Source organism: Epinephelus fuscoguttatus, linkage group LG4 (genome assembly GCF_011397635.1).
Source record: "Epinephelus fuscoguttatus linkage group LG4, E.fuscoguttatus.final_Chr_v1".
Classification (NCBI taxonomy): domain Eukaryota; kingdom Metazoa; phylum Chordata; class Actinopteri; order Perciformes; family Serranidae; genus Epinephelus; species Epinephelus fuscoguttatus.
The window spans coordinates 22,763,597-22,782,599 of record NC_064755.1 but is presented as its reverse complement, the minus strand read 5'-3'; the positions used below and the strand labels follow the sequence as shown (position 1 = coordinate 22,782,599).

The 19,003-nt window shown below is 40.8% G+C and overlaps 1 protein-coding gene across 1 annotated transcript in view; it reads left to right on the top strand.

Moving 5' to 3' along the window:
• LOC125887227 (voltage-dependent calcium channel subunit alpha-2/delta-1) overlaps positions 1-19,003 on the top strand; it is an 86,533-nt gene that overhangs the window by 27,109 nt on the left and 40,421 nt on the right. Inside the window, exons 4-8 of the mRNA XM_049573897.1 lie at positions 3,678-3,737; positions 4,458-4,493; positions 5,393-5,522; positions 15,488-15,619; positions 16,632-16,701. Coding sequence (XP_049429854.1) covers positions 3,678-3,737; positions 4,458-4,493; positions 5,393-5,522; positions 15,488-15,619; positions 16,632-16,701 — 428 coding nt within the window. The remainder of the gene's footprint in view (positions 1-3,677; positions 3,738-4,457; positions 4,494-5,392; positions 5,523-15,487; positions 15,620-16,631; positions 16,702-19,003) is intronic.

The following is a 19,003-nucleotide window of genomic DNA, read 5'->3' as shown; positions in this document are numbered from 1 at the left end:
TTTTCTCTGAGGCTATGATAACTTTGCTGTTGTGAAGGAAGTTAGTGTGTCAGACAGGTGGGTTTATTTAAGGGTAATGCTTTCCTCCACAGGGTTGTCATTACCTTGTACAGTTGGAGAAGGGCAGACTGGAGTCAGGCAAAGGTTTGATCTGTGTGGATTTGCCTGGGTGAACTTACACAGCCTTGTGCAATAGTGTCAGTTTCTGTTTGTTTCCTTGCCTGCTGTCTGCTCTGTGTTCTCACTGTTCTTTTATGGAAACCATTTAACTCTTCCACACTGCAAAAACTCTGTCTCTTAGTGAGGTAGTCTGATTTTTAGATTCAAAATCTAATACGACTTATTTTAATTGTGGATTGGATTATTAAGCGCTCACTAAGCAAGGCTGTTTGGCTTCATTCAAGTAAATGTCACATGTCCTGACCGAACTATAGCTCTGTCTTATTTGGGATTATGTTTAACTACATGTGACATATCTGTTGCAGGATCTTAGGTATGCTTTGACACTTATTCTCAAGACAAAACCATCATCAAGTTGTAGCGTTTTGGTTTGCATGACGGTTTACTGTCAACTTTATCTTAGGACAACATATCTGCTTTCGAGGTTTAGGCATTAGTTCACTTGAAGTTTTGTGTCAGATGGTTTACATCCCATTAAATATTATACAAGCCTATAGTCTCAGAATATTCATTCGATCTTTCTCTTATGATCAAAATAACAGAAACCAGCATGTATTGTATATTTACAGCAATCATGAGACATGTAAATTATATCACTTCATGACAGCATACTAACTTTGAATTAACTGCATCATTATTGGTCACATATGTTGTCAAAGATGACTTTTCACAACACTCATTGTTACTAAATCAGACTAAGAGCTCACAGCCTTGCTAGCAGACCTGTGAGGATGTAGGTCCAGTGTTGCTTTGAGCTAAATGCTATGTTAGCACCCTTAAGATGCAAGCATTTTTTCGATATTAGACTTAAGATATTTCAGTCTGACCAACATGGTGGGCCCACTGATTGACATTGCCGTGGTTAGAGTCACAGCACCAGTTGTGGTAACATGTGGTGGCATGTTAGCTAGTTTGTTAGCACACTCTTTTAACCTAAAGATTGTAGGTCCAAAGCTATAGGGGTATAAATCACCAGTTTCATCATGATACTATATTATATTGATTCTTTGGACAACGATACGATATTTGCAGATATCACAAAGTCTGCTAGAATACAATTTTGATTCGATGCGATTCAGGAGCCTGCGATTGATATGAGACGATATTATATGCCCATATAACACAATGTACTTTGTCTGTTGACCTTTTCTCCAAAATCCAAAATATTTCCACACTGCTGATTTATTCCCAAGTAAATAACGTTATCCTCATCATCTCTCACTTGACTGCTTGCCATCTGCCTGCTGGTGTTGGACGGTGACACCGGTTTTCAAAATATCGATGATATTGGATAGTTGATCAATGAATTGATATCCAGATCGATGGATTGTTACACCCATATCCAAAACCTAGCTGGGCAAGGCTCTGTACAGGTGCTGCCTTTTTTAAGTTTAGTTATTAAGACAAGATTAGCACTTAACTTTTTTTTAGGGCAATTTGCTCTTGGTTAAGTGAAAAATTTGGCCAGCTGCTGGCGCTAGAGGAAAAATAACTAAATCATTACAATGTATCTTAGGATCATGGATGTCTGTACCAAATTTAGTCCCAACCCATGCAGCGCATGTTGAGAAAGTTTATGGTATATGTCAAAACTTTGTCCTGCTAGCAACACTGGAAGAAAAGTCAGCCAGCTCACAACAGTTGTAAGACTCATCCTCTGAGGGTCAAATCTTTACCAGACTTGATGGCAATCTATCCAGTCCAAAATGAAAAGGCCAACCCGATGGTGGCTTTAGAGGAAAATCCAGGGGATCACTGAAGTCGTTCGGATACATCATTATGGAACAATGACATGTACAAAATTTCTGAGCAATCTGATGGTGGACCCGTTGATGGACATTGCTATGGTTAGAGCCACAGCACCAGTTGGCTTTTGGCATAGTGGCTCATTGGTTAGCACATGTCTTGCAGCCTAAAGATTGTAGGTAAAAATCCTGGCTGTTCAAGGCTATGTACAGGTACTACTTGTATTTCAGGCAACTTGGTCTTGTTTTAAGACTTCTGGTTGTTGGACATCCTGGCTTATTTTAAGAAACTGTGTCAAGTGAAAATCACTTAAAGCTACAGCTGGTACCTTTTATGAGTACATGACAGATCATCTGTTAAAAAAATCATGTCCTGGGTACCCAGTAGCTCACCTGGTAGAGCAGGCACCCCGTGTATTAAGGCTTTGTCCTTGCCGCAGCAGCCCTTTGCTGTATGTCATCACCTCCTTCCCCCCCTTTCACTCTGAACCTATCATATCAAATAAGAAAAAGCCAAAAAAAAAAAAATCATGTCCTTCCTCTTCATACTGCCTCTATTGGCATATGCTCAATGACAGCACACCAAAAACAACCAGTCAGAGCTGAGGAGTCTCTAACACAGCTGTCAGTCATGTCAATCACTTCCTGAAAACTGTCAAACAAGCAAAAGAAAGCTCACATCTTGAATGTTCACTTCATTTTGATGGGGCATTTTTGCAGTGCATTTCAATGAGCCGGGCATTAGTAGTGACATTTCGAAAAAATCTTTAAAAATACACGCAATAAAAGTGAAATTACTTCACACATCAACTATAAAATGCAGAAATCAGATCTCTTGCTTCCCTCCTTTTATGTGTCATTGTTTTCTTGTTAGTGTTCTCGGTTTTGCCCTCATTCCCCTTCAAAGCAAGAGATGAAGACAGAATCAAACTGTGAAAGATCATAAAAAAAAAGCCAGTTAAAGCGTTGAATGCATCATGCAATTGCAAAGCAATGTCTCCATATGTCTCAATATCGCAGCATCCTCGCATGATTTTAAGTGCAATTCCAAACTCATGATGTCTGCGTTATGAATAAATACTTCCCTGGATGCTTTCAGAGCACTTAAGGCAGTCGTTTGTTCCCAGAGTGATAAATATGTGCTGTTTAGTTTGCCCTTTTTATTGCTTGTACTGTGTAAGACATGATTTAGTACGATAAATGAACTACTCTTACCACTATTCTCTTTTTCTCTATCACTTCTCGTTGTGAGCGCGTGTGCATGTGAGAGAGATGTGTGGAGCAAAGGTGAGGTTAATTACATTTATATCCTGCTGTTATTCAGGACTGTTCAATGTGATTGACAGCCTCTGGGTTGGTTATCCATTTGTACTTGACTTTATGCAGTGATCTGCTGTTTCTCACACTGCTGACCTCCCCTTTCTCTACATTTCTCTCTCTTCCACGCTCCCTGTCTCCCTCACACACACACACAAACACACCGCTCCCTTACAGTACAACCTTTTCATTCTGACAGTACGACACTCCGTGGTGTGGCCTTTAGCGGACAGTGCTGTAAGACCGTGATAGCCCTGTGGTTTGAGCTCCGCGAGAGTGAGATCATAATCACCTCTCTGTCTCTGGGATGGTCTCCATCGTGCTTTTCGAACGTGCTCTCTTTTGCTCAGGTTTTCTATAATTAGACTGACGCTGTGAAGGAGGCATACCTTGTGCAGTTTCCAATCTAAATCCTTGTCATATTTCACTCCCCAGAAACTGGCCACAGCTGCTGAGAACTTCCAGATGGCGCATCAGTGGAAAGACGAGTTTGAGGTAACGGAGGGACACAACAATACAAACACGCACGCTTATAGGAATACCTGTGTATGTGTGTATACCATTATTGTATGTGGGTAAAACACAGGGAGACACACAAACATTAATGGTCATACACTTAGTCTGGATTTACTGGCCTTAACTTCCTTTCATTGTCTGAATAGGTTTTATCTGTTTGCATCTGTGTGTCGTTAGCAGTGATTACAGCTCCATTACTAAATTGGTTTATTGCATTTTATACACTGTGCTGTGACGCATCATGCCTCTCATTTTAGATGACAGATACTCGGCTTTCTAAGAACCACAGTGGCACGCAATTATAACGCAGAGTGAAGCGGTGGTCAGGAAAAAATACTTGTCACAGAGACAGTTATAGATGTGTCTAAGATGTGAATTACCATATTGCTTTCTCAATGGCAGGAAAATGCTTCCCTGGAGCATTGCAAATGGCTGTAGGCACACAGACACAGATGTAAAAAGAGAAACACTGCATACTCAGCTTAACTCATACAGTATTCATTTGATTGGTAGCACAGTCTGGAGTCTTCATTAACATAAAACTGGATGATTTTACTAATGGAGTTGCCTGCCTACAAAATAAAGACTGTTTAGAAATGGATTAGGCGTTTCATGATTGCGTAAATGTTACGCTTCTTTGTGCAACATCCTAAAGCAGCCACAAAGTGATATTTGTGCTTCTGTGTGACTTGTTTACAGGGTGATGAAATCTCCTACTACAACGCGAAGGACAATGTGAGAGTGCTTTTTCTCCCTTCCGCCTATTTGCTCTCCTTCCATTTTAGCCCCTGTAAACACACAGGTCACACTCAGACATGGGCCGGTAATACGGTTTTGCTACGCCACACCGTCTCTCTTTTGTCCTCCCTTTCACCTCCTTATCGTCCCTCCTCTCCTCCATTTTCGCTCTCCTATTCACCACATTCCTATCTTATTTTTTCACCCTCGCTTTCTATCATTGCCTCAGCCTTTTACTGCAATCCCTCCCCTCTTTTGCCTCTTCTCCAGGCTTTTCTTCCAGCGTAGCTTCCTCTCCGTCATCCCTCCTCCCACCCTCTCTCAGGTGAAGAGGTTTCTGCCATGTTTCTCCTCTAATTGACAGATGAGATGTATGAGCTGGCTACACTGTTGCTTTATTAGGAAGCAACTGTTCGCATTCTCTCTCCCTCCCCCCCCCCTTGCGTTTTCTCCCTCCCTCCCTCCCTCCCTCCACGCCACCACCTCACTCCTTCCCTACCCTGCGTTCTTCCCTCCATATCTCATCATGCTTTTCTTCATATATCCAACTGACTGTACTGCTCTCATTGATGTAAATTGCTGAATGCAAGCTAAGAGTTATAAATCACAAGGGGTATAGACTGTTTGGCTGTCTCCTGCTACTCCTCCCAAGTGAAGATGATAAGACGGAGAAAAAGCAGGATATCATTACGGATACATTTGATGATGCCATATATTCTTAAACGAGCTGGGACGCTGTGAAAAAGTGCAGCGATGACATTATCACGTGCCTTTAAACAAACCCTTTCAAACACTTTCTTGCATGCAACGATGCTTCAGCAGATTGATTAAAGGGGCTTTGTATGGTATCTTACAATCAGCATTACTGTCTGCATCCTGATTGTTTTCCCCCTCAGCTGGATGCAAATGAGACAGAAGGAAGGAAATACAGGATTCGACCAGACTTTAAAGAGGACCTGTCATTTAAACGTTTGACTGATCACAACCACACGGCTGTCCACATCCCCACTGACATCTATGATGGCTGTGAGTACACACACACACACACACACACACACACCAACACACAAACCCAAGTGGTAACCATGGATACAAGTGACACACCAACCCATTATGAAATGTTGTTTACAGATTGTGCCTCCAGCAAATTTGCCCATGGTTAAATGATGGGTTTTAAAAAAAGATGGATACAGAATAATGGGCTCTAGTCCTGTAGTCTACTGTCCCTTGGCTGAGCCATGTGTCCTTGGGATGTAAATGAATAGAGGGACCTCTAAATGAAATGAATTGATGCTTTTCTTTTTATGTCTGAACAAACCTATCAAGGTTTTGATAATCAGTCTTTTGATTTAACCAGTTCATGTGTCCCAAGGCTCCGAATTAATAGCTTTGAAGTATAATCATTAATGTAAAAGTCTGACTGAGGGATCCTACTTAATATGCATTACACATGGATTTACTTTATATCTCTAGCTGTTGTGTATCTTACCAAATTGGAAGGTTTATTTGGAAATGTGTCTTTTCACAGTATGATAATTATCAAAGGTATACTATTCAGGATTGTCAGTTACTATCTGTAAACATGCTCGCCGACCAAGGTACCATACCACTGTCTCATAACATGAATCCCTGACCCTCTTCCTTCTATATCCGTTACCTTGGAGATAAAACAAATGTCGCTTACCAAGTTTGCCAGACAGGGAGATCAACCCGGAGACAGCTCTTGTTACTTCGCAATTTATGTAATTTAATTCATTTTCTGTAACCGCTTATCCTGTTAGGGGTAGCGGGGTTGCTGGAGTCTATCCCAGCTGACATTGGGCGAGAGGTGGGGTACACCCTGGACAGGTCGCCAGACTATTGCAGGGCTGACACATATGCTGTCTCAAATTGCGTACTTCTGTACTTACACTTAATATTTTGAGTGCATGAGTGAGTTCACACTGAGAAGTATGGAAAAATGCAGTGCACTATGAGTACCCGGATGGTGCACCCAAAACGGTCAAGAGGTTGAGTGTGGAACTATGGACATTTCTCATCCTCAATGGTCGCCATCTTGGCCACATAGCGGAAGAGGAGGGACCACTTTTCAAACTGGGAATGGCGGCCGAGGACTGTGCGACCGTGAACGTCGCTGCATTTCTACAGTGCATGGAGTGTCCATAATATTCCCTAGCAACCGTTAGCGCTGGGTATCGAGATGACCAATGGAAAGACGTTTTATTACTTATTACTTGTTACTTTATTGGGTGTCAGAAGTGTCCATCAAAGCGCATAGAAAGCCAAAATCGTCAAAAGTGGAGATACATGCTTTCCATCGGACAGCAACAATATATAGATTATACATGTGTTTTTTGCACTAAGTACCATTATACTGTTGTCGGATATAAGCCAGCAGTATGTTTATTGGGTTAATGTAGCAGTCTGTAATGATTTAGTACCGCGAATGATAACGCAAATGCAAATGCTAGTTTGCTAACAAGCTAATTTGCGGTCGTCATTCCCGGTAAGTAAACAACGGCCGTGTTTGGTTTGAAACAACACTACCCTGTCAGAATTTGCGCACTATGCCAATGAGTACACAGTGCATATAGTATACTACATGGGCGTGTACTAACGGAAGTATGTGATTTGAGACACACTAATAGAGACAGACAACCATTCACACTCACATTCACACCTACGGCCAGTTTAGAGTCACCAATTAACCTGACAGGAAGCCGGAGCACCCAGAGAAAAAACCACACTGGCACGGGGAGAACATGCAAACTCCACATACAGGGACTCCCTCACCCCAGTTCGATCAAAGAACCCTCTTGCTATGAGGCGACAATGCTAACCACTGCACCACCGTGCCGCAACAATGAAAATACATTACATTTTTATAGTTATGTCCTATTATTGTTTTTAATATTCATGATTATTTTGGTTCACCTAACAATCAATATTCCTATTATTACTATTCAACTGGTCATCAGCAACTTGAATGCGCTGTCATCCATCAAGGCAACTATTAACAGCTGTCAATCAGCTGTCATCTCTCCATGGTTCAAACAATGTGACGTAGCTTCTGCTGCGGGTGGGTCAGAATGGCCAGAGGAGCATGCTGGCTTGTACACTGCAAAATCGGTATTTTTGGCATACTGCATTTGACACACTATGGATTTGGACATACTAAATCTTTTTCTGGCATACTATATAGTGTGGCAGTATGGGGATTGGAATGCACAGTGTGTCTCTTGGATGCCTGCTGCTTACAGTCTGGCACCAGGTCACGTCCTTCTTATGAAGCCCTGACCTCACCTGAGTGCTGCAAAGTGTATCCGTACGTACTTGTTACCTGTACATATCGATCAATCGTTCAATTATTTATTTGTCATATGGAATTACACAAGGTACAACTCCAGTCAAATATGATTCCATCAGCTCCTTTAACGTGTGCACTGTAATTTAGTCCTTTTGTGTCGTCTTCCATTGTTGGCTGCTGCTTTATAATTGTCTAATTAGTTATACTTACTGCTTAGACTTTACACTGTGAAATCAGACAAGGTGGCTGAACGTTTTCTCTATTTTACATCCCTTCTTGTGATAATATCAGTAATATTAATGCTGAAATAAATCAGCGTGCTTGCTTCATTAGCATTTTTACAACCAAGAAAGCATCTACTCAGTGTGCCTTTACAAACTCTGGGCCAGGATCTGTTTGACAGCCCTGTGTGTGCTTCTTGTTGTCAGTTGCATTTGATGTTGCCTGGTGTTGTAATTCATGTTCTGTGTGAAACAATTTCAGATTACAATGTAACACATGTGCATCTGTTACAGAGTGCATTTGCCCTGTTTGTGAAAAAAAGTACATTGCTGATCATTTCATCATCATGTGGTGACATTTACCTTGAGTGGTTCAGAGTAATTTGATTCTCCAGAGTCCCTGTGACATTAGCACAGCTCAAGTTGAATGTCAATGACTTAAGGTTGGTCTGTTGAATATCTTAACTGTGGTCTGAATTATGCATTATATTTGAACAACTTTCTTTTCTTCTATTTTTACATTTTCAGCACCTGGGTGGTGCTCTTATCATAGTGTCACTCACAATGAGCAATAAAGTGCTGGGTGCCTTGCACAAGGATACTCCACCAGGACACACGGTTCATGATGAGTTTGAACATGAATCCAATTAAAGGAGAATTTCTCTAAACACCAGGCTGCACTGTTGCTGCTTGGCCTGTGCGTGTGTATTTTTATCTGCGGCTGTGTGAGACTCAAGCGTCCGTGCACCCGTGTGTATGTGTTTAGATATTCAGTAATTAGTGTGCAGTGGGATGTGTTGCGTCAGCAGTGACTTGGAGGGACAGCAGAATGGAGTGACTTCCTCAGCATGGCCCTCAGCCTGCTGGGGAACCGTCTGGCCCCAAGGTTACACACTTCACCTTTCCGCTGACCCCAAACACAGGGGCAGGAGTGAGGGATAGGGATGGGCACACAGTGTTGTCCGTGTCTGTTATCAGCAAAAGTGCAAGCTGGGTTTATTAACATGCTTTTGAACTCGATGTGACTTTGTCATTTTTTCCCGAGACATCTCTCTGGCCGTAATCTGGGCCGGGTGCCATGACTCCTCACACTCTTTCTCTTTCAAGGATGCTGTTTATTGGTAGCCTGTAATGAGTATGCATAGATTCGCTGAGCTGCTGGGACCTATCCAGGGCTGAAGTCAGATTTTAGTGAGATGAAAGAAACTATATGTGAGTGTGGGGACCCAAAGCTGGTGGCACACTTGCGTAGTGGGGAACAATTTCCATTCTGTGGACTAAAAAGCCAGTCTCCACAACTTTATTTTGTGGTTGAGACAAGATTTTAGGATTTAGGTTAGAATTAGTCAGGCTTGGGGTGCCCACTAGGTCACCTGGTACCCCATGTACAAAGGCTGTGTCCTTGCCACAGTGGCTGTGGGTTCAATGCCATGCCATAGCCCTTTGCTGCATGTCATCCCCTCTCTTTCTCCCCTATTCACATATCTGCCCTGTCAAATAAAGGCCAAAAAAGCCCAAGAGTAAGGGTTAATATTGGGCATGGTATGCTGATAAAAAATGGGATAGGAATGGGTTATATTCAAAGAAGAGCCCCCACATGAGTAGCAAGGAAAGTGTGTGTGTCAATGCGGACACACTCATACGCTATATCATATGTATGTTGTATGCCTAGAGAAAAAAGAGACAGCGGATTCATACGTTATTGAGGTTTCAACTCTCCAATTTGATCTCCACCCTATAAATGTTCCAGGAATAGCCTTTGCTCAGCTGGAGAAAATTGGATTTTCTGGGTAAAGTGGGAGGCAAGTTTATGAAATCGCCTTCTATAGGCAGCGGCGTGTCACATGTGTGAGACGAGTGTACGATAGGAAGCAGGTGTTCAGATGACAGAAAGATCACAAAAGCCACTTCTGTTGGTCCAGGTCAGGACATGGTCACGGTGTGACAGAGAAGAAAAGGAAAAGGTTGAATTCAGAGGTCTGGCTTTTAGATGCACAAGCAGAAAATGTAGGTATACAATATATATGACACCCTAAGGCTAGTGGAAAAATCATTTTGAAGAGTGTATATTAAATTCCTAACCTTCAGGATATGGCATGCAAGCTAGCAGTTTCTTCTCTTTGAGGAGAACAAACCAAAAAGGAGACAACAGAGAGCGAAAAGATGGACACGGATACATACATGGATCCTGAAATGCAAATACACTTGGACATTCCCCCATACTTTCCTTTTTTTTAATCTAATCTTTTCTCTTTCATATCTTCCCCCATTATTGACAGCCCTTCACCTCCAGTCTGGGGCCCAGTCCTACATTCTACCACTACTACATTGCCTGTAACATCACATCACCCAGGCTCCACTCCTCTTTGGTTTCCACAATCATCTTACACTTTGGTGTTTTCAACAAATGAGATTATATTTAAAGATATTTATTGTGAGCTTAAAGCTGTAGTTGATAACTTCTATAAAAATAACTTCTTGTCATATTTGCTAGAACTGTCGTTTCATCCCAGCGCAGGCCTATTTTTTCTTGGCTCCTGCCGCCCCCTCCTTCACCTGCTCTCTGGAGGAGATGGGCGGGTTATTCGGCGTCACATAAACCCTGAAGCATGCTGTATCGTCATCATGTCAAAACGACAAAAGCTCTCTGGTGCCCACTCAGCTACTACTACACTACTGAGAGGAGTGGATATAGAGAGAAATCAATAAATAAATAACCAACAAATCCATGTTGAAATCAGCAGGAGGAGAGCTAGTAATAGTGACCTCTCAGCAGCCGGTGGCCACAACAAATCCCCATAGACTCCCATGTTAAAATGTCACAACCTCCAGGGCGAGTGAGTGAAGCCAATGCGGAAGCGCCAAAAACTGCAATTCATCGACTGGCCACTTGAGGCTGGCTGCAAAACAGAGCAAATCCCCATAGACTCTCACGTTACAATGCCCAACTTTACAGCTAAAATAAACATGTTTACAGCCTGCGTCAAAAAAAACGTTTTTTGTCTCTTTGGCTTATTTCATCATTCTGTAACTGTATGGGGGGTTGAATTATTTTTTAGAACAATCCCCTTTAAATGTTACTAAGTCTTAAATTTCTGCATGTTATTATTTTTACAGTCTATGGCTGCAACAAACAGCTCACAGAGGCATTCATAAAAATGAGCATTGGACGAAGGTAAATTATAACGTTCTCATGATGCGTTCAATGTAATCTTGTAAAATGTAGCTTTTGGTGACAAAGGTAGTGTAATGAAGGACTGAATGACTTCAAAACTGTTCACTTTTTGTCAGTGTAGATTTCTGTGTTTCACTACAACAAAAAATGAATAAATATCTATCTATCTATCTATCTATCTATCTATCTATCTATCTATCTATCTATATATATATATACATATATATATATTTTAATCTTTAATTTTTATTTGATTATTTTTAAATTATTTCAAACATTGGTATCAGTATCGGCCCAGAATTTCAAAATTGGTGCATCCCTGGTTCAATTAGAAAGTTAATTTGTACATTTTATTATAATTTAACAATGTCATATATTATTTTATTGTTTATTCTTAAAGTTAATTAGTATTTTTTTTATGGATTATTAATTCGTGTGACACGTGTACAACATGTTACTAAAAGCAAATATTTTTAAGCTTTTTTTTTATTGTTAGCTAGGTTGTTTATTTGCATTTTGGTAATGAGCATGCAGTTTGTCTGACTGCTGAGCTGCAGCAAACAACTCACCTATAGGGCACCAAATGTACTAGTGCCGCCTCAGATTCATCCACACGCATGTATATGTCACAGATTGTCTGTAAAAAAAAAAAAAGAGGTTCCCTCCTCCCTGTAGAGCATGCAGCGGCTCACAGAAAACAACCAATCAGAGCAGAGGAGTCCCCACCGCAGCTGCTCATCATGTCAATCACTGCTTGTGAACTGTGGTCAAACTGTCAAACTAGACAGCGCTGATCAACTATGTTGGTGTTTTGTTTTGTTGTGACTGTCTCCAGCATGGTGGCAGGTTCACAAACTTTTTCATTTCGCAGCTGAAAAATAAACAAAAAAGTTTCTAAAACATTTGAGGCGAGAAATAGGCGACGCGGTAACAGAATCTTGACTCGTATTTGATGAGCGCTGTCTGCTTTGACAGTTTGACCGCAGTTCAGGAGCAGTAATTGACATGATTGACAGCTGCATTAGAGACTCCTCTGCGCTGATTGGTTGTTTTTGTTCACTTGCGGTAAGGCCATTATAGAAGCACAACACGGCAACAGAGAAGACAGAGGAATGTGATTTTTTTTCACAGATTATCTGTGTCATGTGCTGCTGTGTGGATATATGACAGTTTCAGGAAATATGACACTAAGTTATTTTTAGAAACGCTACAAACTACAGCTTTAGGAGGTGCTGTCAGGCAGATTTTGTTACATTTAGAAAAAGCCAGGCTAGCTGTTTCCCCCTGTTTCCAGTCTTTGTGCTAAGCTAAGCTAACAGCACTGTCTCTGTAAGAGTAGCATCAAGCTTATCATCTAACACTCAACAAAAAAGGGATAAAAGGTATTTCCCAACATGTCAGCTACTCCTTTATACATTGAATTTCAATGATCTATTAACTGACACCTCCTGTTGTTGAACTCACCGTCACCTCTGTAAGAAACATCACTGTATCAGAGTTTTACCTCAGTGGAGCAGTCTTCTAGACATCAAGTATATAATGAGTGTATGGGGGAGGGACGACCTTATTTAAAGCTGTGAAAAATAATGTCCCCTTTTATGTTCAAAATAAACAAATCCATGTTATGTTAGGGAATTATATTGCACCCCCGATCACTGGGATGAAGTCATCATAGGGTGCAGATTCAGTGTGGCATCAAAGCCATGCCGAGTGCAGCCAGGGAATTCATTAGTGTCAGTGGCAATATGGGCGACTGGAGGATACTGTATCCCTTATGAAGCAGCAGTGGAGTTTAGATTATTAAATATTATGACTAACTCAGGAATACTCAAAACCAATGGCAGCATTAAAAAGCAACATATTACCACTGGGTGAGATATTTTTGGTTTGCTTGTTTAGCACTATGTTTTGGTTTGTTTGCATAGAGTAAGTACTTATGTGAATATCTCCTGTGTGTATTTTACTATTTGGCGGGCCTGTGTGTAGGTCGCTAAAAGTAGTTCTGCTACAGCTTTTACAGGGTGTCTACAGGTCCTTAAAATGTCTTAAAGTGCCTTACTATATACCTTATATATACACTCATTGGCCACTTTATTAGGTACACCTTGCTTGTACCTGGTTGGACTGCTTATACCTTCAGAACTGCCTTAATTCTTTGTAGCATAGATTAAACAAGGTGCTGGAAACATTTCTCAGAGATTTTGGTCCATATTGCCATGTGGCAGATTTGTCGGCTACACATCCCAAAGGTGCTCTATTGGATTGAGATCTGGTGACTGTGGAGGCCGTTGGAGTACGGTGAACTCATTGTCATGCTCAAGAAACCAGTTTGATGATCTGAGTGTTGTGACATGGTGCGTTATCCTGCTGGAAGTAGCCATCAGAAGATGGGTACACTGTGGTCATAAAGGGATGGACACGGTCAGCAACAATACTCAGGTAGGCTGTGGTGTTTAAACCATGCTCAGTTGGTACTAAGGGGCCCAAAGTGTGCCAAGAAAATATCCCCCACACCATTACACCACCACCACCAGCCTGAACCGTTGATACAAGGCAGGATGGATCCATGCTTTCATGTTGTTTACGCCAAATTCTGACCCTACCATCTGAATGTGGCAGCAGAAATCCAGACTCATCAGACCAGGCAACATTTTCCAGTCTTCTATTGTCCAATTTCGGTGAGCCTGTGCAAACTGTAACCTCAGTTTCTTGCTCTTAGCTGACAGGAGTGGCACCCGATGTGGTCTTCTGCAGACCTTGGTTATAACGAGTGGTTATTTGAGTTACTGTTGCCTTTCTATCATCTTGAACTAGTCTGGCCATTCTCCTCTGACCTCTGGCATCAACAAGGCATTTTCACCCAGAGAACTGCTGCTCACTGGGTACTTTCTCTTTTTGGGACCATCCTCTGTAAACCCTAGAGATGGTTGTGTGTGAAAATCCCAGTAAATCAGCAGTTTCTGACAGACCAGCCCATCTGGCACCAACAACCATGCCACGTTCAGAGTCACTTAAATCACCTTTCTTCTCCATTCTGATGCTCAGTTTGAACTTCAGCTGGTCGTCTTGATCATGTCTACATGTCTAACTGCATTGAGTCGCTGCCACTTGATTGGCTGGTTAGCTATTTGTGTTAACAAGTTGAACAGGTGGTATTACAAAGGTCTTAAAAGGTCTTAAATGTTACTTGGTTATATCTACTTTGCTTTACTATGACAGTGGTAAAGTGGCTTTCAACACCAGCAGGATGTTCAGTGGCAGAGTAGTAACACAGATTACTATTTTCTCAAACAATTCATTCAGCATTTCTGCATTTCCAGCAATTACAAGCATTTGAGGTGTCAGAATACACAATGCATTTTCTGCAAGAAATGCATTTTCTAGTTTCCTCTTCAAAATTCGACCCTTAATGAGGGGGATACATTACTGAGCACACACACTGCATGCTCCCTCTCTCTCCTTCTATAATAAAAAACATGCACTCCTGGCAACCGAGGCTTCATTAACTCTCCCCTCTAGAGGCATGCATGCAAATGAACAGTGTTTGCTTTGCACATCAATGAGCCACGTCACACTCAATACGGGGTACCAATCTATCACACACACACACACTCACGTACATGTAGAAATGCACAGAGCCACATAAAAGCACATGTACATGAACCACATAAGCAGAAAGAAAGAAAAAAGATGGAAGGAGGGAAGGAAATAAAGAAGAGCAGTGGAGAGACAGACAGTGCAAACATGGAGTTGGGGCAGCATGTGCTGTGTCTCCATCCATCATAGTGAGTGCTATGTGGCTCTGAGCTGTCTGGGTGCTGTGTCATTACATCCATAATGCCTGTTGCCTCTCACAGCACACACTATCAATCACACACATGCACCGGTTACCGGGTGTTTCGGGTAGAATTAAACAAAGTTCACCGCAAAATCATCACTTACTAGAAAACCAGTCCTCAGTATCTGTTACTAAATGCCGGCACCGTCTGGGTGTGCTGGCCTAATATTTGCTCATGCGTCCTGCTGAGCGAGTGGGCAGACAGTGAGCAGGCCTGTGTGTGTGAATTTTAATGAATGTGTTAATCTCTGGGATGTCCATGTCTTGGATCGTCTACAATGGAAAGCTCACGTGCACAGCTATGTCTGCTGGTCGTTATTGTAGCATACAAACACACACACAGATATGCACACTCAAATCTGAATACAGTCTTGTATATTTTGTGTTAGCATGTCCATCTTTCTGGCATCTGCTGCTTTTTGAAATCTGTGTTTCTGTGTGAATTTCTAGCCACCATTGTGCTGAATGAGCTAAACTGGTCGGAGGCGCTGGAGGACGTGTTTAGAAAGAACAGAGAGGATGACCCGACCCTTCTGTGGCAGGTGTTTGGTAGCGCTACGGGACTGGCTCGCTACTATCCAGGTAAAAACAACAACAAACAACAACACAAAAAGAAACGTGCCATTGTCTTTGGCTGACATTTAATACAGATGAAACACCCTTTTGGATTATTTGGCCCCCTAAATTGTTTATCTGTTCATATGACGCTGAAGCTGTGGTGCACTCATCAGCCGATGATTATTTGGTTGACCTACAGTAAAGTGCAGCATGTGGCTTTTCATCATAACTACAAACAGCCAGGGAATATATTCATGAGTTTGCTTTGTTCACACATCACTGGGCAAATAAGCTCAATAAATAATCTCTACTGCTCAACTTGCATTGATTTTATACGTGGTGCCATAGAGAGTGTCATACTATCTTTAACTGCATTAGTATAAAGCTGCCCGCTATCACCAAGCTATTTCTATTCATGAGATTCCCTGTCATCATAGACACTATATAGCTTTATGGGAAAAGTTTATGTCTAATATTCATGAATTTCCATTGGCCCTGAATTTATTCGTCTTTGTTCTATTTCTTTTTTTTTCTTTTACCTCTTAGCATGCATGATAGGCAGTCACACTCTCTCATTCTGGCTTGTTTTCATGGTGCTCCTCACTAATAGCATTCAGATAGAAAGCAGCTGATTACTGTCAAAGCAAGTGGATTCAGTGCTCCGCGTTTTGCATCAAAGATGAATATTTTATCTTATTTCCCTGCTGTTTACCGCTTTGTGGAAAAATTTAGGGAGCATAAAACATGTTATTATGTCGATTGTATAAAAAAAAAACAAAAAAACAAGTAGGATTCCATCCAACGAGCCAACTGTCATTATGGCACAAATGTACATTTTTTTTATATCCTCCATTAAATGACTGACAGAATGTAGACACTGCTGGGCTGATTGTGACACTGCATATTGCCAGATATTTGCAGATTAACACTTCACTCTGATAGTCAGAGGTGTCAGGAATAGAACCAAAATAGCAATTAGTGTTTTATTCCTGCTATTAGGAAGAGTTAATCATCATGTATCTAATCTCCCTGACAGCTTCCCCCTGGATGGATGCTCGCAAGACCCCCAGTAAAATTGACCTGTATGATGTCCGCAGGAGGCCGTGGTAAGAAACTTGGTAGAAAACTTAAAAGAAGCAAAATGTTTAAAGGTCCAGTGTGTAGGATTTAGCTGGATATACTGGCAGAAATAGAATATAATTTAGACACAAAAGTACAGAGTACGACATGTTGCGCTGCCATGTTTCTACAGTACAATAGCCCAGAATGGACAAACCAAACACTGGCTCTGGACAGGGCCATGTTCACATTTTCGCATCAGCCACTGTAGCTAGCAGCCAGTCCGCTACGAGCAGCATCAGAAAAACAGAGATTCTTTAAATGTTAAACTGCTTTATTTAGTGTTATAAATCACAGAGTGTGTTTATTTTGGAGAAGAAGAGACCTGTGCAGATAACTCGGCCCATGGTAAAAACCTCCTGAACTTCTGGATCTGAAGTTATCAGAGAAAAAAAGTGAGCACACATTAGCAGGTCCTGGGCTACCTTCTACAATGAGCCAAACAGCAACAGAGAAACAGTGATTTGTAACATAAAACTACTTTATTCAGCATTTTTACCAGTTTTATACACCTGGTCTGTTTGTTTTTGAGAGGAACAGACCTCTGTGCATAATTCAGCTCCTGGTAAAGACCTCATGAACAATGAACACTGAAGGAATTCTAAACAGGAAAAGTTTCAGCTGATTGCAGTCTGCAGTCCTCACCACTAGATGTCACTAAATCCTCTTAAATCTCATACTCTGCTCCTTTAATCAATGTTGGCCAGAATTCAAGCTTGAAATGTCTGATTGTATGTTTTCAGGTGTAGATATGATTGTTTACTTTTATGTAGTGTCATTTTTGGAGGTAGGTGATCAGAAATAAATAATGAATTATATTGTGTACTTCCTTTACAAAATGCTGTTGTTTAATTTGTAGTGAAACAAGTAAATTGTAATGTTTATAAAATTTGGTTTAAAGCTCTGATGAAGATACCAAATGGGCTTGAGTTGACAGTTTGTTGTGATGTAATGCATATCATTACATATATATAACATATATCATATATCATAATATGCATCAGTGTCTGAAAAGTATTCTTGTTAACATGGGTATGTTAATTTCATCAATATTCCCTAGCCCTAAATATATGTAACACTCATATGACTCAAAGTATATATAAGACAGATTTGGTCTCATTCATGAAACGTGAGCAGAATGAATTTGTGTGTATTTCACCATTCATCAGTGTTAGTTGCTCCAATGTTTTTGCATGTACTAACAAAATCTACACCTGCTTTTGACTGCCCGTAGTGCTTGTCTAAATAAGAAATGCAAATAAATATTCTTTGTCATTTTTAGAAATTACAATTTTAATTGGTATTGTACTCTGTTATGTGCAGATGCCTTTGAAAAAAGTAGGTTAAACATGATATTAGATAATGTAACACATTTAGCTAAATTAGTTGGCAATTTGCAGATTTAAACTTCAAATTAAGTTTCTTAAAAATATGAATGGGTTAATTAAATCGACTTAATTCATGTGTTTTCTACATTTCTGGCATCCTGTTCCCACTTGAAACAATCAGGAGAGAGAACTCCATAAATGTATCTTCTGTTTGAGTACCAAGACTGTGAGACCCACCTTACTGACTCATACTGAACACTAAGCTGTCAGAATGTATAGGGCTTTAACACTTAACATAACACATATATTACTGTACCATCTGAGATGGCTATTGACTGCTCCAGTGGAGGCATGTCGCTGTCTTTGTCAGAAAAAAATCCTGACACTGAAGTCTCTCCGAATGTGTACTTATGCATTTTTTGGGATCAAGTTTCATATCAACAGAGGACACACAGTTAATGGCATCAGTTACCTCCTTTTAAGCCTTTGATCTACCTGTCCCTGTCACACCACTGCTAATAAAATAATGAGATGTGTATATGCACATCCACTTGACCCAAAATGACTTAAGTCTAACCACCTGAAAGCGTTTTCTTTCTCTCTTTTTCTTTCTTCTCTCTTGCTCTATCTTTGTTTGCTCCGTGTTTGCAGATCAACAGGATGCACCTATCCATAGTAATTATCACCTCTATATATGGTGGTATAATATGCTGGCTATTAGTCTTTGTTTGTGGTGCAGGGACATTTAATTAGTGATTGTTTTCTGTTGCTATTCTTATCATATGGACTACAGGGTGACCTATATAATATGATTCATTCACTGTAATGAACTTCATGCAGGATAAAATATGTTTTTTCCTGGGAATTATTCCTTTTAATGTCATGTAACATGTGTATGGAAACATTCAAATGTGAACGTATAGTATTGTGTTGCATACTATTACAATAATGGAGCATCATC